General features: G+C 56.6%; 1 protein-coding gene across 1 annotated transcript in view; it reads left to right on the forward strand.

Moving 5' to 3' along the window:
• The window catches only part of RIMBP2 (RIMS binding protein 2), a 96,513-nt gene that overhangs the window by 58,826 nt on the left and 16,095 nt on the right, over positions 1–21,592 (forward strand). Inside the window, 7 exon segments of the mRNA XM_053901887.1 lie at positions 7,447–7,598; positions 9,512–9,649; positions 9,651–9,974; positions 11,107–11,250; positions 16,211–16,369; positions 18,872–19,558; positions 21,154–21,271. Of these exon segments, the coding sequence (XP_053757862.1) occupies positions 7,447–7,598; positions 9,512–9,649; positions 9,651–9,974; positions 11,107–11,250; positions 16,211–16,369; positions 18,872–19,558; positions 21,154–21,271 (1,722 nt within the window).

Genomic DNA, 21,592 nt, shown 5'->3' on the forward strand with positions numbered 1-21,592 from the left:
GGGGCCCGTCCAAGGCCGCCCTTCCATGTAGGTCAGCTGTGCCCGGTGGGGGGGAGCCTGGGTACCGGCGGGAAGAGCAGCCTTCTTGGAGCCAAGAAGGTCATTCTTCGAGAACGTTCAGGGGTGTAATCTGTCTCCTGTGGATCGTCTCTTAGTCCCAAGTTACTCGCGAGATCCCCCGGAAGTGCCCGTCTCAGCCGCCCCTTTTTCGGACCTCTGTGATTCGTTAATCCCGTCCTGCCGAACCTCGCTTGTCAGTAGTTTTCACAAACAGTTCGTTTCTTCTCCGGGATCATTTTAAGCGGCTGCATAATGTCTTCCGTCCCACACAACGTGGGCTTTTCAGTTCGTGATGGTTTACTTCCGTGTCGTCGTGTTCTCCAGCGTGTGCCAGGCCTGTAATCAATGGGCGCCTGACCCACAAAGCAGCCTGACCCGCGGGCAGGGGGGCAGACTCTACCCGACGGCGGGAGGCGGTCTGAGGAGGAGACGAGTCGTAAAGGGTCAGCGCCTTTGTCTTCCGTGCTGACTCGATTCCCTGCCCGGCCACCGGCGTCGGTCATGAAAACTGGGATAACGAGGACCCCCCCTTTCCCCTGAAGCCTACCGTGAGGTTGTGGGTCAGTGCTGGGGGCACAAGAAACAAGACACGCCAAGCTCAGGGCTCAGTGGGGGCTCAGGAGGGACGAGGGGGCACACGCATTGGTCCCCCCCGGAGGCTTCTAGAGAAGCCCAGGGTGCGATGGAGAGGACGGGGTCCAGGTGGGGTGTGAGCACGGGTCGTGTGCCGCAGCTTAACTCCCCGTCACCGATGTCTTCGTCCGTAAGCCTGAGGGCTCACGCCGCGGACGGTCTGGCCTCACAACTCTGGAGGCTGGATGTCTGAAACCGAGGCACCGGCAGATTCGGGGTCTGGAGGCGAGGATTTGGGCCCGTGAATTCTGGGGGTAGCGGACCCAACATTGGGTTCGTCGCAAACGTTTCTGTCTCCCGACCAGAAGGAGCGGTGTCCTGTCCGTGGTGAGTGGAGTGAGTGGAAGGCCTGGGGGCAGCTTGCCCTGCGTGGGAGGAAAGGGGTGCTCCTAGACCAGCCCCTCTGAACTCGTGTCGGGTATGACTCGTTCGAGGCACCCCGACGTGACGGACGTGAGCGCCGCTCCCGCTGGTCCGCATCTCTGGGCCCGAGTGTGGGGAGCTGGGCCGGGGGTGGCGGAACGGCAGTTACCAGGCTTTCTTCACCCACGAATCCTGTAGTGTGATTCCACCGTAGGTAGAAGTGAGCACCGAGGCAGATCCCGGACCGGTTTCCGCTCTTGGCCATTGCCCTTAAGAACAATGAGGCCTGATAGCTTAATCGACTTCCAAAGTGCCAGAGCCAGGTGGTCAAGGGAACACTGGTGACCCTGAACGAGTTAACGGGGTTTCTGAAGACTGGTGCTAGCCACAGGCTGCGGCGCAAGCCCTCAGAAAACTGGTCTGGATAGAGCGACCCGCTCCGCAGAAAGGCTGGCACATCACGAGTTCCAGAGTCCCTCCTTTACGAGAAGCCTCTCACACCCCAGGAGACAGATCTCGTGGGTCCCGAGCAAGCCAATACCGGATCTCGCAGGTGGGATTGTAACTGTCCCTGCATGTCCCAGGGACAGTCATCAGCAGTGGGATGGGCAATGTGTGTGCTTTGGGACACCAGCCATGTGAATGGTTTGGGGCAGGAAACGTTTTCAGTGGTAGCCGTTGTGGTACCTAAATTCTCGGTGTGGAATTTAAAGGTGGCGTTCACCGGCAGATTTCAGATCAGAATTTAAGATTATCTTTAGGGTTTGCAACACTGCATACAGCATTTCCTCAAAAGGACTCTGGCAGCTACGGGACCCAGCAGGGCCTAGACAAACAAGGCACATCATTCCCAGCTGGCAGCGGGCCCCTGAAGAGGCCAGGCCTGCTCACAGGGAGCGGCCTGACTTCCTCCCTCCAGCCTGAGCCAAACGTTGCCCTGCGTGACCCCCACTCTCCCAGTGCCAGGTGAATTGCATACTTGAGTGAGGACAGAGGGGCTGGCATTTCTCCCAAGCTATCCTGTCCCCCCTGCCTGCTGGGCCTGGCTTGGTATTTGCAGCCTCCAAGATTCAAAGCAGATTGTGACCAGGAGCCTGCATGCAGAGTCCCCCGTCGCTGGGAAGGGCAGGCTGCTTCCCAGATGGGCCATGAGAGACCTATCGATAGAACTTGTAAATTCCTCATGTCCTTCCTGGGTTTTGTCTGCTTGGTCTATCCGGTCATTGAGAGTTATTGTCTGTGTGTCTAATTTCTTCTTCAGTGTTCTCATTTTAGCTTTATATATTGTGGAGCTCCATTTGTAGGCACATACACATTTTTGTAAAATTTTTTTTAATGTTTTTTTTAATGTTTATTTATTTTTGAGAGAGAGAGAGACACAGAGTGTGATCCAGGGAGGGGAAGACAGAGGGAGACACAGAATCCAAAGCAGGCTCCAGGCTCCAGGCTCCGAGCTGTCAGCACAGAGCCCGACGCAGGGCCTGAACCCACGAACCATGAGATCATGACCTGAGCTGAAGTCGGACGCTTCACCGACTGAGCCACCCAGGCGCCCTGGCACATGCACATTTAAAATCGTTAGTTTTTCATGATGAATTGACTCCTTTTTTGTAATGAAATGCACCTCTTTGTCTCTGATAATTAGTTTTTGTCTTGAAGTCGGTTTTGTCTGATACTCACAGGACTACCAGCTTTTCCATGCTTAGTATTTGCATGTTATATCTCTTCCTAACCTTTCAAGTTCTTTGTATTTTTATTTTTTGTATGTCTCTTGCAAGTGGTCTGTGATTGGGTTTTGGTGTTATAACAGTATGACAGTCTCTGCCTTTTAATTGGAATCTTTAGTTCCTTCACGTTTAGTACAGTGACTGATATGACTTTAAGTCTGCCATTTGTTCTTCATGTTTCATTTGTCCTGTCTGGTTTCTTTCTTCATCTTTCCCTGCTTTTGTGTCTGGGGGGGGTGGGGGTGGGGATCAACTAAGAGTTTTTTTTCTATTCCATTTTCTCCTCTGCTGACTCTTTTGTTGTTGTTGTTATAACTCTTTATATTTGTTTTAAGATTGATGTAGGGAGTAACACATGCCTATTTAGCTTGTTAAGAATTAGTTTACATTAATAACATAATCTTATTTATAAGGGAAGAATAGTACCAGTGTATAATTCCACTTATGCACCTTCATTTTTGCTATTGCTTTTATATATTCTATCATATGTTTTATTGTGTTATAATAATGTTATATCCCTTTTTGGTCCACATTTCCATCTGTTATGATTTCCTTTTAGCCCTGAACAATTTCCTGTAGTGTCTCTTGCAGAATTCTTTTGCTTAGGTAAAAAAAAAAAAATCCTCATTATTTCACATTTATTTAAAGATAATTTTTTCTCTGGATATAGAATTCTAGGCTTTTTTTAAATTTCAGGACTTTGGAAATGTCATTCCTTTTCTCTTGGCCTTCCCTATTTCTACAAGGAGTCAGCTGAGTTTTCTATTGTCCCATTCATTCCCTGACTGCTTTCAAGATTTTTCTCTTTGTCTTTTTTGAAATTTACTGACAATCCTTGATATAAGGGTGGTATTGGTGGTAGTTTTTCTGCAAATTTCAAATTTTATATCTCCACATTTTTTCTACCTTATTCTGTCTTTCCCGGCTGAGAACCTAATTGTACATGAGTCCAATTGCTTGCTAATGTCATACAGATGTATGAACTTCTGTTAATTTTTTAAATCATTTTCCTCATTGTGTTTCAGTTAGGATAATTTCTATGATAATATCTTCAACTTTATTAGATCTGTCTTTTGCAGTGTCCAATCTGCTGTTAAGACCATTAAATGAAATTTTTATTTTGGCCATTGGAGTTTTCAGTTTTAGGATTTTCATTTGGTTCTTTTTTTTTTTTTTAAATTTTCTTATCACTCTGGGGATTCCCATCTCTTGGCCTATCACATTCATCTTTACCTATACATTTTTAACCTGTTTGTAATAATTGTTTTAAAGTCTTTGCTAATTCTAACACCTGAGTCACATATGGGCCTGTGTCTACTGACTGTTTTTTCTCTCAATCACATATTCGCTCATTTCTTTCCACATGTGGTGACTTTCATTGTGTGTTGGACAGTGTAGATTATGCACTGTGGAGACTGAATTCTGTTACCTTTCTCAGTAACAGCTACAACAGCACCTCTGGAGGGTGTTGAGGTTTATCCTTGCAGACAGTTATATTACTTGTGACATATCTACGTCTAGTATATGCTTGTTTTAGCTTTATTTGGTTGGGTGTATTTCATTTTTGCCTTTAGAATACAGCCCTCCATCCTGATGTATGATCCCAGCTTCTGTGGTTTGGACCTTCTGTGTCTCCAGTGGAAAACCCAGGCTCCTCTGACTTGGCAGGACTTGAACCCCAAATCCTTCGTTTCAGCACCAGGCAGCTCTCAGAATCACCACTGAACTCTGCAGCCGTCTGGCTGTTTTCCTTTCCTGTATGTTCCTTGCATCCTTGTCTGCCCTGCACAGGCACGACTTAGGAGTCACTGCGTAAATAGTGTGAGGGGAATGGGCGCACAGAGGTTAGGGATCCTGTTGCATTGCGTCGCCCCTCTCCGGGATTTCTCTTCTCGATTTCTGTCATCTCTGCCATCACTGAATGCCAACTTACAATTCCACGATAGCAAGACTGCCTGCCACTTTCTGCTTGGACTCTGTCTCTCACACGAGCCAGCTGGGCGGTGCCCTAGGAGAGAATGAGAAGAAATCTGGTTACGTGTGCGATGTGCTATGTGTTTCCCATCTTAAAAAGTGCAAACCACGGTGTCCGCCCTCTCTACCCCGTAGCGCGGGATGAACCACGTTGGGCGTGTTCACGGGAAGCATTTTGAAATGGGTCGAGAGTCTTCTCTCTGCCATGAGGCGTGGGCTGCTTTTCTCCCTGCTGGGTGTTCTTTGCGACAAAGGAGAGCAGTCTGGCTCTGACGAGAACCACTGATTGCTTTCATCTTGTGAACGCAACCAGGTCACGAGGACAGTGTTGGGGAGACTGGGGGAAGTGGTGCCCCACGGTGTTTCCGAGAGCCCTGGCAGCCAGTCAGCTGTGAGTGGATGAGAGCCCCCGCGATGTGTCCCATGCTCTGGGGGTGAGTCCGCGATGGTGACCAATCACAGGGAAGGGAGACAGACGGCACTCACGGTTGATGCGATTAGCAGTGCTTGAGAAGGAACAGTCACCCTTGGAGACTGAGCACAGACTCCTCCCCGCGAAATCCCCGGAGTCTGGTCAGACACCATCCGACTACCAGCAGCCACTGAAACAGGTGATTCCCACCCAAAGGACTGTTCCCTCCAGAATGGCCCTCCACTTCTGATATAGAAGGTGGGGATTTCAGTGTCTTTTATGGGAGGGGGAGCAGTATCGTGCCCTGGGGGTCAAGTTGAAACGACCGGTAACAACAGTAAGCATACAGATGGCGCTTACTCTGGGCCCGTGTGCTCTTATGAGCACTTTACGTACATCTTAGTTCTCTCCGTCGCGCAGCTTGGTGAGCTTGGTGATACTGATTGTTTATTGTATGTTAGAAACCGTGATTTCTCAGAGGCTCGCGCACGAGTCGATCCGACGCACACATTCCTGGTGGGCAGCTCTGTTCCAGCGGCCATCCGGGGACCTGGGCACGTCCATCCCGTGGCCTCACCCTTTCTAGTACGTGGCCTCTAAGGTTGCCCCCGGGGGTCATCTCCTTCTCAGACCACCACAAGGGGCAAGGCCTTGAAGGTTCACCTGGGGAGTCTTTGGAGGGCTGCTGTGCGGAAGTCTGTCACTTGGCCCGTCTTACCGAGAGGGAAGTTTGGAAACTGAGTGTAGCTGTCTGAGCAGAGGCAGAATAGTAACATGACGACGATGTTCTAGTGAGTCCGTAGCCGTTGTTGCCGGTAGGTGCCGTCTTGCGTCTGTCTTTAGATACGGTGACTAAATAAAGACAGGAAGGGCGAGCGGTCGTCCAAGGTCCCACTCCAGTAATTGGCGGATGTGGGACTGGAACCCGGGCGGGCAGGCTCCGGTGCCCTCTGATCTGCGCCCCGTCCTGTCCGTCCTGCCTCTGGCTCGTTTGCGTTTCTAGGAGGATGTGGTCACAAAGCGACAGGTCCGGCGTCCAGGAGGGGCCGAGTCAGCGCCGAGCGGTGAGTGGATGGGGGAGCACAGAGGAGAGGACGTCTGCTCTCTGGCCAGGCCCTCAGTACGCCTTCCTTTGGTAGCACGTCATGTGTGAGGGAGCCGTCCGGGTAGAGCTTCCCTCCCGGCCAGGCTGCGAAGACGGCGGGAGGACCTTCCTCACGGCGGCTGTTTGACGGTGGACTCGAAGCTGCCCTTGCAAGTGGGCCTGGGCGGGTGTGGGCGTGAGCCCCGCCTCCCACACTCGATGGCTCAGCGACTCCTCTTGAACCCTGATCGCCTCGTGTGCAGAGTGGGTGCGCGCGGCCACCCGAGGCCTGTGTGAGCACCCGTGGCGGGTGGAAGAACGTGTGGCTCACGGAGGAGCCTCGCCGGACAGCTGGTGCCCTCCCACCCGGAAACTCACGCCTTGGGGGGACGGCAGCAAGGCGTGTGGGGCTCAGGGCCTTCCTCCTGGACGTTATAAACACATTCCCTTCCAAGTGAAATGCCACGCGCGTTCCAACAGGAAGATGTGTGGTGGGGGGTTGGCACCAGACCCACGGGAAAGGAGGTCTCCCGCAGGTGACAGGCAGCACTGGCGATCCTGTTGTCACCAGGAGCCGCCAGAAGGACCGGGGACACGGCCGCTGCCTCCACGTGGCTTGAACCGGCTGCTCGAGACCAGTGGGCACGTCCAGACCGGCTGAGGCACGACACGCACCTGGTGTGCCACTGGTGCACCTGTGTGCACAGCTGGGCTCTCAGGTTCAGATGGTGTCCTCGCACCCGTGTCTTGTCACTCAGCTCTGTCCCCTCCCTGGGGTGGCAAGATACGTGGCCCACGCCTGCGTCCTGTCTAGTCTGATGGACAGAGAGAGGAAGGGGAGGGGGAAGCAGGGAGAGGGGCAGGGAGAGAGGGAGGGATCGCCTTCGTCTCCCAAACGCGGGTATCTCCTAGCGCGACCGGAGCCGATCCCGTGGTGGGTAATGGCATCCACCTGGTGGGCTGGGAGCAGGGCGCAGGTGGCCCCGGAGGGCGGATCAGCGTCCAGGTGAGCGGCAGAGCCGCGGTGCACGCTGGGAGCTTCCGCCCTCCTGCTGCCTCTGCCTTTCCTCACCCCGACCTCCTGCCCTGGCGACCCGGCCCGGCGCTGTCCTCCCAGGTGAGAGCAGTGGGCAGAGCAGCCGCCCGCCTGCCAGAGGGCCGTGCCCTGAAAGCGCTGCCTTCTGTGCCCCCAGGCCCTCCGGCGCCCCCCCAAGATGTCACCGTCCACGCTGGGCCCACCCCAGCAACCGTCCAGGTCTCCTGGAAGCCACCCGCCCTGACGACTGCCGGGCTGTCCAACGGGGCGAACGTGACCGGCTACGGCGTGTACGCAAAAGGGCAGAGGGTGAGTTCTGGTTCGGTGGCGTGTGGGGGCGGGGCCTGCCCGCACCTGCTCCTGGAGGGGTGAGCACTTGGGGGCGCCCTCCCTCTCCCCTCTCTCCTCCACCCCCAGGACCACCAGCACTTCCTAAACAGCACCCAGAGGGGTGCCCACCGCCCCCCGCAGAACGCCCCAGCCCCCTTCTCTCCTGTCCTTCCCCTTTCCAGAATCTTCTTTGCCCTCCTCCCACAATGTTTGCCCTGCCATGGGCGGTTCTTGCAATTCCCCTCAGTAGTGAAAACTCACTTCTCCGTCCCCACAAAATCAGCACTCCCCCTCCCCGCCGCTGACAGGCTCACAAACTCCACAAGGTGGTACCAGCGGCCGAGGGGAGCCCTCCTTGGGAGCACTGAGCAAGACAGCCGCACCTCAACACACGAGGCCCAACTCTGTCCTGGCCCATGACACAGACGTTGGTGCCTTGGGGGGAGGCTTGGGAAGCTTCTGTCCATCCTGCTGTTCCCCCGAGGACCCAGGGTGACCTAGCAAGTGCAGGCTCCTCTCTGACATCGGCCTGCCTTGTCCTTAAACACTGCCACCTGCAGGCGGTATGCTCCCCTGCACCCTCCTCCCCAGGACTCCCCTCTGCTCCCCTCCTCCCCAGGACTCCCCTCTGCTCCCCTCCTCCCCCGGACTCCCCTCTGCTCCCCTCCTCCCCCTGACTCCCCTCTGTTCCCCTCCTCCCCCAGGACTCTCCTCCTCCATCAGGACCCCCTCTGCTCCCCTCCTCCCCCAGAACTCCCCTCTGCTCCCCTCCTCCCCCAGGACTCCCCTCTGCTCCCCTCCTCCCCCAGGACCCCCTCTGCTCCCCTCCTCCCCCAGGACTCCCCTCTGCTCCCCTCCTCCCCCAGGACTCTCCTCCTCCCCCAGGACCCCCTCTGCTCCCCTCCTCCCCCAGGATTCCCCTCTGCTCCCCTCCTCCCCCAGGACTCTCCTCCTCCCCCAGGACCTCCTCTGCTCCCCTCCTCCTCCAGGACTCCCTTCTGCTCCCTTCCTCCCCTAGTACTCACCTCTGCTCCCCTCCTCCTCCAGGACTCCCTCTGCTCCCCTCCTCCCCCAGGACTCTCCTCCTCCATCAGGACCCCCTCTGCTCCCCTCCTCCCCCAGGACTCCCTTCTGCTCCCTTCCTCCCCTAGTACTCACCTCTGCTCTCCTCCTCCCCCAGGACTCTCCTCCTCCCTCAGGACCTCCTCTGCTCCCCTCCTCCCCCAGGACTCTCCTCCTCCCTCAGGACCCCCTCTGCTCCCCTACTCCCCTAGGACTCACCTCTGCTCCTCCCCTTACTCCCTCCTCCTCCCTGCTCCTCCTCCCCAGGACTCCCCTCTGTTCTTCACTCTTCCCCTCTGTCCCTCCTCCTCCCTCAGGATCTCCTCTGCTCCCTTCCTTCCCCTCCTTCTCCAGGACCCCCTTCTGCTCCACTTCTGTGGGGAAGCCCACAGGCAGGCTATGTGCATAAGAGGAGCTGTCCTCCCTCTCAGGCAGCAGGAAGTCCACTGTGGCCTTTGCCTGCCCCCCTCCCCCAACCCAGCTTTCGTAGTTTACACTGAGTGTTCTCATGCCTCTGGGGCCCCTGCATCTGTATCTGAATTGGTGCCGGACATGGAAGGAAAAAGCGTGGCCCTGGTTTGTGCCCTGGAAACCTCCAACAGCTGGCAGGTGCAGGGTTTGTAGAAGTCCCCAGCCCCCAGTCCAGGAGCCTGACTCCTGCCTGGTCCCCTCTCTAAGGCCCATTTGATCTCCAGGCCGGGCGGTGCGTCTAGCTGGGCACAGACGGGCCCCAGTCCCTGGGCACGAGAGGCTGTCTCGCGCTGGTCAGGGTGCAGGGGGACAAGCTGGGGGGACGCGGGCAGCCCGTGACCAGCGCTCTCTGTGGACAGGTGGCCGAGGTCGTCTCCCCCGTGGCGGACAGCGCGGCCGTGGAGCTGGTGCGGCTGCGGAGCCTGGAAGCCAGGGCCGTGACCGTGCGGACCCTCTCTGCACAGGGCGAGTCCGCGGACTCTGCCTTCGCTGCCATTCCCCCCCGACCTCCTGGTGCCTCCAACCCCCCACCCGAGAACCGCTCCCACACCGAAGCCATTAGCAAGTGCCGGAGCCCCTGATACCAAAGAGGAACACCCGGGTCCCCACGTCATGGCGGACGAGGCCTGGGAGCAGAGCCGGGCACCGGCCCCCGCCCACGGGCACATGCTGGAGCCACCCGGCATGCAGGGCTCGGGCCCGGGGCGGCGGTCGCCCTCGCCCAGCCGGATCCTGCCACAGCCGCAGGGCGCCCCGGTCTCCACCTCCGTCGCCAAGGCCATGGCCCGGGAAGCCGCGCAGAGAGTGGCCGAGAGCAGCCGGGTAAGGCTGGGTGTCTTCTCCCTGGTCCCACCGTCCCTCGGCCCGGCTGGGAGCCATGCCCCCCTCCCTGCCAGGGCCGGGACCCCATCCCTTCCTCGGGTGCATCGGTCTCCTGGGGTGCCCAGCATGTCTGCTGCGGCCTGTGGTCAGGGCTCTGGCACGGGGACCGTGGTGGTCAGTGTCCCCCTCCACTCCGCCTGTCCAGCCTGTAGGGTCTCCAGGAGCCTGCCCCCTGACGGCGCCCTCTCTGAGCCGCCGGATGGAGAGATCCATGCCAGTGCTGGGGAGCCCCCACTTCTGGGATGTCCCCAGGGCTGGCCAGCCTGCCTCCGGGCTGGGGACCAGGCCAGGGCACCTCCGGAAGGGTGCAGACCCTGAAGGTCAGAGCTGAGAGACACAGGGACATTCAGAACAGCCAGGAGGGATGAGGGGTTCAGTGACAGCCTTCAGTGTCGCCTGAAACACCACAGATCCAGGCTTTTATGTGACATCTCCTAGTTGATTCAGTATGGGCCTGGAATACTTAAAAAAAGAGTTCGACATTAATTTGTGACTTGTGACGAGAACGGTCCTGAATATGCACACTGACCGGGGGGCCCCCCGCCTTCGTGCTGAGTCTCACAAAGCAGAAGCCCAGGCCCGGAATGTCAGGTGCTTTCGGCGAGGCTTTGTGGGCAGGAAGGGCCTGGCAGGTGAACAGGTGCCCCTTTGCTCTCCTGGACGGCAGCCGCACATCCCGCAGCTCTAAGACCCCCAGGGAGGGTCCCCGACAGCAGGCGGGAGCCAGAGACCGGGGCTGCTGGTTCCCTGGCCAGCTCGCTTTTCGGAAGGCATGGAGAGAAAGCAAATGTCTGAATCTCGTTTTTCAAGAAAACGTTAGTTAATCAGATCGAGAGAGCCAGGCAAATGGGACACGTGGAGAGAGAACTTTCCGTTGGTTTCAGCAAAGACTGGAAGTGGTTCTGTCAAGGGAGGGGGGCAGCGCACCGGAAAACCTGCCCAACCCCACGGTGGCCCCCCAGGGGGACAGGGGGCTGGGCCAAGGAAGGGCCGAGCCCAGGAGACGTGGGGGCCTGGAGGCCCCCTTCCCCTCTGCAGCCCTCCCGACCGCTTTTTTCCTTGTCCTTCCAAGTTAGAGAAAAGGAGCATCTTCCTGGAGAGGGGTGGCAGTCTGTATGTAAACTCAGACGAGGAGGACGGCTACGGCTCCCCGGACGTCAAGAGGAGGGGCGCCTCGGTGGACGACTTCCTGAGAGGCTCAGAGCTTGGCAAGCAGGTAAGCGTGGACTGGGGTCCCCGCCGGCCTCCCCTAGCCTCAGTGCCCTGGCCTCTGCAGGGCCAGGGCCATCCCCGTCCCTGGGGGAGGAGGAGGCACCCGGCCCGGTTACGGCACTCGGTCGGTTTGGGAGCTTTAGATGTAACGGTGCCCGTGCGTTTGTGACCTCCCCTGGGGATGGTTCCAGAAGGCTTCCACACTCCCCGACTGCCCTGTCCTGGCGTCTGGTCATGGGGGCGGTTTTGTGGGCCAGGTAAAGCCACAGATAACCACCTGGTCAAGTTGGGCAAAACCTACCATTTGTTTATTCACTTTACTAATGGGAAAAATGTTTGTTGGGTATCTGCCATGTGCCAGGCATCGGGGCGGGGGGGAACCAGAAATTCAAGGGTCCGCATCCCGCCCCCAGGGCACGTCCAGACCAGCCTCTTGGGCGGCGGGTGCATCCAGTGTGGGTTTTGGCTGCAGTTTCTGGACGTGTGCGCTCTAACGGAAGCGTCCTTGATTGGTGTCAGGCCCTGCAGTGGGCGGGGGGGGGGGGGGGGGTGTCAGGGCGTGAAGACACCACAGGTCATCCGCCACCCACGGCACACACAGGGCAGGGCAGTGTCACGGCCTTGGGGGCGATGTTGGACTCACACACTTGGGGTCACATCCTGGCCCTGCCTGGCTGGCGGTAGCTCCACGGGCAAGTTTCCCAGCGTCTCCAGGCATCGGGGTTCTTTGTCTGCAAGGTTAAAAGAATTCCGCTTGCCTCGATGTTAACACGAGAAACAGGACACCCAGCTAACGATGACAGAGGGGATGAACATACTTCATTACCCCACCATACAGCCATACAGGAATAGGAAGCCCACGCAGGAGGAAGGTTGATTCAGCCTTCCAGGTGCGTCTGGGCTCTGGCTTCTCAGGCTTCGATGCTTTTGGCCTTCCTCTCGTGGTTCCAAAGTGGCTGCCATGGCTCCGATAATCACACCCTCATGTGGCAGCCCCCCAGGGAGGAAGGGAGGAAGGAAGGGAGAAAAAAGAAGGGGGCTTTCTTTTCAGACACTTTCTCTCTCTCTCTCTTTTTTTAATGTAATTTATGGCCAAGTTAGCTAACATACAGCGTATACAGTGTGCTCTTGGCTTCGGGAGTAGATTCCCATGATGCGTCACTTACATACAATACCCAGTGCTCATCCCAGCAAGTTCCTTCCTTAATGCCCATCACCCATTTTCCCGTCTCCCCCCACCCCAACCTCCCATCAACTCTGTTTGTTCTCTGTATTTAAGAGTCTCTTACGGCTTGACTCCCCTTCAGTTTGTAGCTATTTTTTTTCCTTCCCTTCCTGCATGGTCCTCTGTTAAGTATCTTAAATTTCACATATCAGTGAGAACATCCATCTGTCCTTCTCTGACTTACTTCACTCAGCATAATACCTTCCAGTTCCATCCACGTTGTTGCAGATGGCAGGGTTTCATTCTTTCTCGTTGTCGAGTAGTATTCCGTTGCGTGTGGTGCAGTTGTAAATGGGATCAGTTCCTTGATTTCTCTGCCGATTCATTATTGGTGTATACAAGTGCAACCGATTTCTGTACGTTAATTTTATATCCTCGGACTTTGCGGAGTTCACGTATCAGTTCCAGCAGCTTTTTGGTGGAGTCTTTCGAGTTTTCCACTTAGGGTATCATGTCGTCTGGGAAAAGTGAAAGTTTGACTTCTTCTTTGCCAATTTGGATGCCTTTGATTTCGTTTTGTTGCCTGATTGCTGAGGCTGGGACTTCCAACGCTATGTTAAACAACAGTGGTGAGAGGGGACATCCCTGTCGTGTCCCTGATCTCAGGGGGAGGGCTCTCCGTTTTTCCCCGTTGAGGATGATATTAGCTGTGGGCTTTTCGTAAATGGCTTCTATGATGTTTAAGTATATTCCTTCTATCCCGACTTTCTTGAGGGTTTTCATCAAGAAAGGATGCTGTGTTTTGTCAAATGCTTTTTCTGCATCTGCTGACGAGACCATATGGTTCTTATCCTTTCTTCTATTAATGTGATGAATCACATTGATGTGCGAATATTGAACCTGCCCTGCATCCCGGGGATGAATCCCACTTGATCATGGTGAATAATTCTTTTAATGTACTGTTGAATTTGATTTGCTATTATGTTGTTGAGAGTTTTCACATCCATATTCATCAGAGATATTGGCCTGTAGTTCTCCTTCTGTGTGGTGGGGTCTCTGTCTGGTTTGGGAATCAAGGTAATGCTGGCTTCATAGAATGAGTCTGGAAGTTTTCCTTCCATTTCTACTTTTTGGAACAGCTTGAGAGAAGGATAGGTAGTAACTCTGCTTTAAATGTCTGGTAGAATTCCTCAGGGAAGCCATCTGGTCCTGGGCTCTTACATGTTGGGAGATTTTTGATAACTGATTCAATTTCTTCGCTGGTTATGGGTCTCTTCAGATTTTCTGTTTCTTCCTGTTTGAGTTTTGGAAGTCTGTGGGTGCTTAGGAATTTGTCCATTTCTTCCAGGTTGCCCAGTTTGTTGGCATATAAGTTTTTTATAGTATTTTCTGAGAGTCATCTGTATTTCTGTGGTGTTGGTTGTGATCTCTCCTCCTTTCATTCATGATTTTATCTATTTGGGGTGTCTCCCTTTTCTTTTTGACAAGTCTAGCTAGGGGTTTATCAGTTTTGTTAATTCTTTCAAAAAAACCAGCTCTTAGATTCATTGATCAGTTCTACTGGGTTGTTGTTGTTGTTGTTGTTGTTGTTGTTTTGGATTCTGTGTTGGTTATTTCTGCTCTAATCTTTATTATTTCTCTTCTGCTGATGGCCTTGGGATTTCTTTGCTGTTCTGCCTCTAGTTCCTGTGGTTGTGTGGTTAGGTTTTGTATTTGGGATTTTTGTTGCTTCTGGAGATAGGCCTGGATTGCAACGTATTTTCCTCTTAGGACTGCCTTCGCTGCATCCCAAAGGGTTTGGGCTGTCGTGTTTTCATTTTCATTTGCTTCCATATAGTTTTTAATTTCTTCAGTTTCCCGGTTGACCCATTCGTTCTTTAGTAGGACGTTCTTTAACCTCCATGTATTTGGAGGTTTTCCAGAATTTCTGCGTGTGTGGTCGATTTCAAGTTTCATAGCATTGCGATCCGAAACTATGCGTGGGATGATTTCAGTCCTTGTGTATTTATTGAGGGCTGTTTTGTGGCCCAGTGTGTGATCTGTCTTGGAGAAGGTTCCATGTGCACTCGAAAAGAATGTGTATTCTGCTGCCGTTAGATGAAAAGTTCTGAATATATCTGTCAAGTACGTCTGGTCCAGTGTGTCATTCAGGGCAATTGTTGTTGTTTTTTTTTTTTTTTAATGTTTATTTTTGAGATATATAGAGAGAGACAGAGTGGGAATTAGGGGAGGGGCAGAGAGAGAGGGAGATACAGAATCCAAAGCAGGTGCCAGGCTCTGAGCTGTCAGCACAGAGCCCGACGTGGGGCTCGATCCCATGAACCATGCGATCATGATGTGAGCCTAAGTCAGACGCTTAACCGACCAAGCCACCCGTGCGCCCCCAGGACCATTGTTTCTTCATTGATTTTCTGCCTAGATGATCTGTCCGTTGTTGTAAGTGGAGTATTACAGTCCCTTGCAATTACAGTATTCCTGTCGGTAAGTTTGCTTATGTTTGCGATTAATTGATTTATATATTGGGCAGGCACTTTTCTCTTAACTGGGAGAAAAGTCACTCCCTGCTACATCTCACTGGGCATCATGTGCCCAGCACCGAGAGAGGAATAGGATTCCCACCAACGATGTCCCTGGCGAGCAGTAGACACCTGCTTCCATCCCGAGTTAACTCCTTCATCACGGGGTTGGAATCCGATGAGACCGTTCTCGTGTAGGAGGGCACTTCCTGTACACCTGGGGGAAGACCTCCTTAAAATCAGCCTGGTCTCTGTGTGTTTAAAGCCATTCGTTGTATGTCTTCTCCTTGGTGCCTGACTGAAAGAATGACAGCTGGAACAGCTCAAGCCCCGAGGTGACAGAGGCTCAGGCCGAGAACCTTCCCGGCCACTGCTCCCCGCCGATGCAGGCAAAACCTTAGGCCACGAGCTTAATGTGGCTGGAAGTGCTTGCATGTTTTTATCTAGGGTAGTAATCAGAAGCTGGAGTGTTTTTAATAAGTGTGTCGCAGGATGCGATGAAATGCATTTGTCTTGTCGCCCACCAGGAAAATAAAGAAACCTTTCTTACCGCCATCTAGCGAATGCAGAGTGCGTTCGTAAATCTGAGCTCGTCAGGGCGTTCGGTTTCGGGGGGTTGCAGTCTGTTTTGCCGTCGGTGCTGGGGGTGTCGGTGACGGACGCTCCGTGAGTGAGGACGTGGCGCTGAACCGCAGCTGAGCTCCTGGCCGGGCTCTTTGTGTTTCTGTTTGCATGTTACCAAACCCGCAAGGGGGCTTTCCCGTGAAACCGTTCACGCGGCCCCCAAGCTGGGCGCAGGGTGAACACAGCCCATGGCGGGGGAGTCCACTGCCTGCCCGGGCTGGGCTGTTCTCCAGATGCCCCACGGTGCGCGTATTAGACCACATGGTATCTGTAAGAGCCTTCAGTGCCTTTGTATGGTGCGTACACGCCCGCTTCCCACCGCCCTCCGCCCTGCACGCACCATGTGCCCTAGCCCTGTGGCCGCCTGAGCCGGCAAGGGTCTGCGCCTGTTCCCGCTGGGCTCCGAGCGGGCAGCCCCGGGCTGTCTCCCTGCCCTCCTGGCTCCCTGCGCTTGATGGGATGGACACGTGCAGGCCCTTGTCACCGCTGACGGGAGCCACATGCACGTGTGCACACGCACACACGCATATGCATACACACGTGCACGCACACGCACGAGTCGGGGGCTCCCAAGGCTGCAGGGCAGGGAAAGGGTGGCAGCACAGCCCAGGGGCCCCGACTCCGGGGGCCCCACGGTGTCCCCTGCTCTCGGCCCCCAGCCGCACTGCTGCCACGGAGACGAGTACCACACGGAGAGTAGCCGGGGCTCCGACCTGTCCGACATCATGGAGGAGGACGAGGAGGAGCTCTGCTCCGAGACGCAGCTGGAGGACGGGGGCAGGAGGCGGCCTGGCGGCACATCCCACAACGCCCTCAAGGTCAGTGGCCCGGGTCACCGGCTCCCTCCGCGCGGCCTGGGGCCCCCTTTCCCCGTCCCTCCGCCGGGGCCGCGCCCTGCCGTTTCGATCGGCTTCTTCCTTGGTGCTGAGCTCGTGTTCAGGCACTCCTCCGGTCTCCTGTCCCAAGCTCGCCCCAAAAGCCCGGGAGGAGGAGCTCCAGAGCGTGTTTCACCCCTGGGGGTGCACGACTCAGTACGGGGAATGGAGTGGGGTAGGAAAACGGCACAGGGAAGACGCCCGGCCCGGCCCTGAATGCTGACCGCAGAGCCAGCAGCCGGGACACAGGTGTCTGAGTCAGACGAGGGCTGGGGATGAGCAGAGCCAGCAGAGGTTTTGCAGATTTTCCGGGAAAGGAGGAAGCTGGGGAGCGCGCTGCTCCACGGGGCACGGAGGCCAGAGGAGGGCGGGGCAGCAGGGGCCACACGGGCTCCACACACAGGCCCCTTCTCAGACACCCCCAGAGCCCCGCGTCCTTGGTGCGGCCGCCAGTGACAGGCTGGATGGGGGTCACCTTCACGGAACATGAGCTTGAGGCCTCCGGAGAGCCCAGTAGGAGGCCTGTCCCCGTGCGCGTCCCCGTACCCGGACCGCGTCCCGGGGCATGAGCCGCCCGCCTCTGCACCAGGCCCTGCGCCAGGCCGAGCCAGCAGTGCGGCCGTTCCCAACCCCGGGGGAGATAAAGGGCCGCCTGGCTGCTGGGACCCCTGTGGGGTTTGCAACTGGAAAAGGCCACGGAGAGGAACGTTCTGCTGGGGGATAGCACACCCCACCACCGAACTCCTCTAGGACACGCAGCCAGGCATCTTGAGTGGTGGATAGAAGGCAACATCCAGTGCTGGCCGCCAGCTCAGTGCCCGCTTGCACAGACAAGACTCAGATGTTCTCGCAGCAAAGGCCCCCGGCAGAGCCTTGGAGATCCTCTGTCACCAAAGAACGTTCCAGATGCGCATGCAAATCCTGCATGGTCGCAGCTCCCGGCGGTCCTGGTGGCTCCCCCCCAGCCTCTTGCCAGCTCCCAAGGCAACACTGGCCAGCGGACTCACAGCAGCCTTCCTTGAGGGAGGCAGGCCCCAGGCTGCCCCTGCTCCAGCCTGACTCCCCCCAGGCCCCCCCCCAAGACTCCCTCTGCTTGGCCCCAGAGCTGCCTGCAGGTGTCTGTGGCTAGGCTGGGCGAAGCCTGTATCCGTTTTTCCAGGATGCTTCTCCTTTGGATGGAGAAAGCCCCTGGGATGGCACTTTCTGCAAATAGTTTAATAAAGAAGCAGAGGGAGGCTTGGAGAGCAACAAGTTCCTAGGAAACTGATGGCCCAGTGCCCCCCCCCCCCCCAAATCCCCTGTCTGCCTGGGAACTAGCTGGCAGAGGGCAGAGCTGGCCTGTGGCGGCCACAGGCTCACTTACTTTGTTGTGCCCACGGCACTCTTACAGGTTTTCAAATCAGGAGATTTCACAGGCTGGTGTGGACTTGCAGTTCTCTAGAAAGTCCCACCAAGTCTGGCATGGTTGGGCTCTGCTTCCCACCTTGGCACAGTTCCCTGTGGCTGGGCCAGCTTCCCCCACGGCAGCCTCTCTTTGGAAGCCCCGGTGAGACCCCTTTCTCCTGCTCCCAAACAGACTCTGGCGTCAGGTCAGCAAAGGGGAGAGGTTGGGTCCAGGGCAAGGGCGCGCTGCCCAGGCCCTCCCTGCAAGCAGTGAGCTCCGGCCACAGCGCCGGGGCAATGCGCCAGGGCCCCCAGCTTGTGGAGCCCCAGGCGGGGGTCCCGGAGGAAAGGCCTGTCCGCAGGGGCAGGGAGGGCCTCCGGAAGGAGAAGCTGTCTGGGTGGGCTCGGTGGGTGTGGAGGATGGGCTCGGGGATGCCCCTGAGGACAGAAATGTGTGTGACCTGTGGGCTCGCAGTGGCCAGGTCACCTCCGGCATGGGGCAGCTTCCTGGGTGGCGCTGTGCAGGCAGGCTGGGCCTGAGACCGGGGCGGGAGGGGGTGGGGCGGCTGGGGAACGTGGCTCCCCGCGCCAGGGGCCAGGATCCAGAGGGCCAGGCCCACCAGGTCCTCTGCAGACACTGGCGGAACAGGGCTGTGCAGCCACACTGCCCCAGCCAGGATGTGCCCAAGGGCCGAGGCCCCGCCGTCCCACAGGCGTTTAGCTGCAGCGGAGGGGGATAGAGGAGGGGGGGCGCCGTGGGGACCGCCTCCCCGCACCGACTGCCACTTCCGAGTTCAGACCCGCCCGGGCCTCCGGCTGTTCGCCCACCGCCCCCCACACTTGCGGCCTCCACTCCACTCAGAGCGCGCCTCCCGCCGGCCCCGCTCCAGGCACCGTCCGTTAACCTTCTGTTCTCATTCCAGAACCGGGCCAGAGCATGCCTTTCGCCCCCGAGTGCACGCATGCTTGCCCCTCACCGCGTCTGAGACTAATCCTGTCTATTTTCTTTCCTTCCCCCATGTCACTTCGGTCACACCCCGCATTAACACACCACCCTTTAAGGAGTGCTTTCAGAGTAGCCGCACTGAAGGGGTCTTCCCGGAGCGCCCCGACCACCCCCAGCAGACCTACCACAGTAAGGGGCTGTTCAGTATCCCCGAAGTAGCCGAGGACGGGGAGCAGCTCTGGTTCTTGCACAAGCAGGGCTTAGGGTACTCCGCCAGGGCCAGGGCCCGCGCCCGCAGCGGGGACGAGGCCCCCCCGGCGTCCTGGCTCCCGGCAAAACCCAGGGGCCCCGGGGTCGGCCCCCACGCCGAGGACTTCGTGCCGGAAGACAGAGGCTGCCGGTTCGGCCGCTCGGCCAGCAGGAGCCCGGACAGCGGCCTGGACTGTGGGAGCGACGAGGAGGAGCTGCACTTCAGCTTCTGGAACACGGCCAAGTGCAGCCCAGGCCCCGGGCACTGTCGCTGTAGGAGGAGCCTGAGGCCTCTGCTGGCCCGGCGACGGACGCTGACCCGGCAGAGCAGCATCGAGGAGGACTTTGGGGAGCAAGCAGTCCCCGGTGACGCCCTCGGGAGCGATGGCGCCCCCCCGAGCCCAGAGAGAGCCACCCCCGGGAGGTCTGGCTGGGAGGAGCCCCTGGCTCACCAAGGCTCGCGGGATGTCTGCAAGAAAAGCGTAAAAGTGCCCGACAGTAGGGCCACTGGCCGCCAGGCACAGCCGCGTCCCGGGCCCGCAGAAGGCCCCTTGGTGTGTGAAGTACGCTTCCTGCTCACGTCCGCTTGCCAGGCCAATCCATTTCCATTCTCTCCCCCGGTCGATTTATTTTGGTAGCCATCCCTGGGGAGCCCCTCTGCTGGCTGGCTTTGGTTTCCATGCATTTTGGTTTCCGTCCCATTGCTTCCTGATCTTTGCCCACGCTGACGATCCCTTTACTTTGCTGTCGAATACTGACCGCCTCCCCCACCCCCACCCCACAGAATCAGCGATGATTATGGCTGCTGTAATTCAAGGGCAACTGAATCTAAATTTTAATTAAGGGTTAGCTGAACTGTGATTATCCAAAAGTTTGGCAACACTTTTTTTTTTTTTTTTTTTCCAAAACGAACCCCAGGGACCTGTTGGTGACCACCACCAGTAGTCTTTACTGATGGTTTTGGTGTTTGGTTGGTGTTGTGTTTTGGTCTTTATCCATAACTGGGGGAAAAAAAAAAGAACAGTTATCGAAGAGATCCATTTCTATATATTGTTTCCAAAGTGGTTTTGTTTTTGTTTTGTTTCCTTCCCCTTTCTTGCCTGTGTCCAGTTTTCAGAATGGGTTTTCCATCATCTGCTGTAGACGCACCCCCTGCCTTGTGTTCCAGGCTTGCAAGTGGGCTGTGGAGAGTAGGGGCTCATTCAAGGCTTCGTTCATGTCTATATTGTGCCCTCTTTTCAGCACATCCGCTCCTGTCACGCTGAACTTTTCCATGAAAACAAGGGCGAGACGCGGCCGGGCGCCAGGCCTCCGGTCTGAGCCCGTGCAGTCGCGGTGTGTCCACCAGAGGGCGCCGATCCGTACCCCGCTGAGTCACCTGCCACCTGCAGCCCCCCACTACCTGCCCCCGCTTGTCACAAGCCGCCTAATTCCCGGGACTCCCTCACCACCGTTCATGCCCCGTGTCCCTGAGAACTTCCGGACTCAAATTACTTCCCAGTGAGCTGGAGGTTTCGCTGTGACTCGCTCGTATGATTCTGACCTTTAGTGCAAATTAGGAGTGAACCCGTCCATAAAGGAGAACCATCCGAGTCAGCCCTGAAAATTGATTGGCGCCTTCGGATTAGGGCCAGGACGTTGCCGCGAGTTTCACAGCCGATAATGCGCAGAAACTTCTGTCTTTGAGTTTTTGGTAACCTCACGTACAGCGCGGTCCAGGCGGGATGTTTGGAAATGCAGTCATCTCCCCGCCTCCGTGATCGCTGCCGGCGGTGGGCGGTTCTGGGACCAGGCAAGGGTCGTGGGAGGTCAGAGGTGCCAGAGGCATCAGGTGCCTGTGTCGGCCCCTCTCGCTTTGGTTCCAAGATTCCGGCTTCCGCAGCAGTAGCCACAGGAAACAGTGCCTCCCGAGGAGTCCCCTCTTGCCCCCACCCCCGTGAGTGTGTCGCAGAGGGACTCTGGTCTGGAAGACGGGGCGCCTGGGGTGAGCAGCTTGTTTCTCTTCCAGGTGATTCAGCTAACCTTTCAGTTAAAAGCTAAGTTTAGTTGCCTTTAGAGCTTCCGCTTCTAAGTTGACTTGATTTGGCTGACTTAGTTCTTGTGTCCCCCGAGGCTGGCAAGACTTATGACTCCGTTGTTTTGTCTTTAGATTTTAGGAAACCCGGTGTCTGCAGGACGGGCCGACAGGGCGGACCACGCGGGCCGGAGGTTCCCCCACGGCAGTGCTGGCCCTCAGAGGTCGCGGCCAGTGATGGTCCCATGCATCGGTTAGTGGGCCTGGTTGACACCTTTCTCCTTCTTCTGAGCACAGAGCACGTGGCTGCTTAGTCCTTGATCTAAACACGTTTAAAAACTTATGAGAAATAGCATTTCAACCACACGCAGAAAACTCTCCATTGCTTATGGCAAAAAGAAGGCAGAAAGCACAGGATAGATAAAACCAAGTACCATATTGGCTTCTTAGGTCTGTCTTCTCCCTGCCGATCTTTATTTATGTTTTCCCGGAGCGGCCGGACGGCACGAGCCCCGGAGAGATCGCAGTGCACTGCCTCCCACGTCCCCGCTCGTGCTCGCGGGACGTGCGCGTG

This window comes from Panthera pardus, unplaced genomic scaffold (genome assembly GCF_024362965.1).
Source record: "Panthera pardus isolate Hobbes unplaced genomic scaffold, ASM2436296v1 HiC_scaffold_14, whole genome shotgun sequence".
Classification (NCBI taxonomy): domain Eukaryota; kingdom Metazoa; phylum Chordata; class Mammalia; order Carnivora; family Felidae; genus Panthera; species Panthera pardus.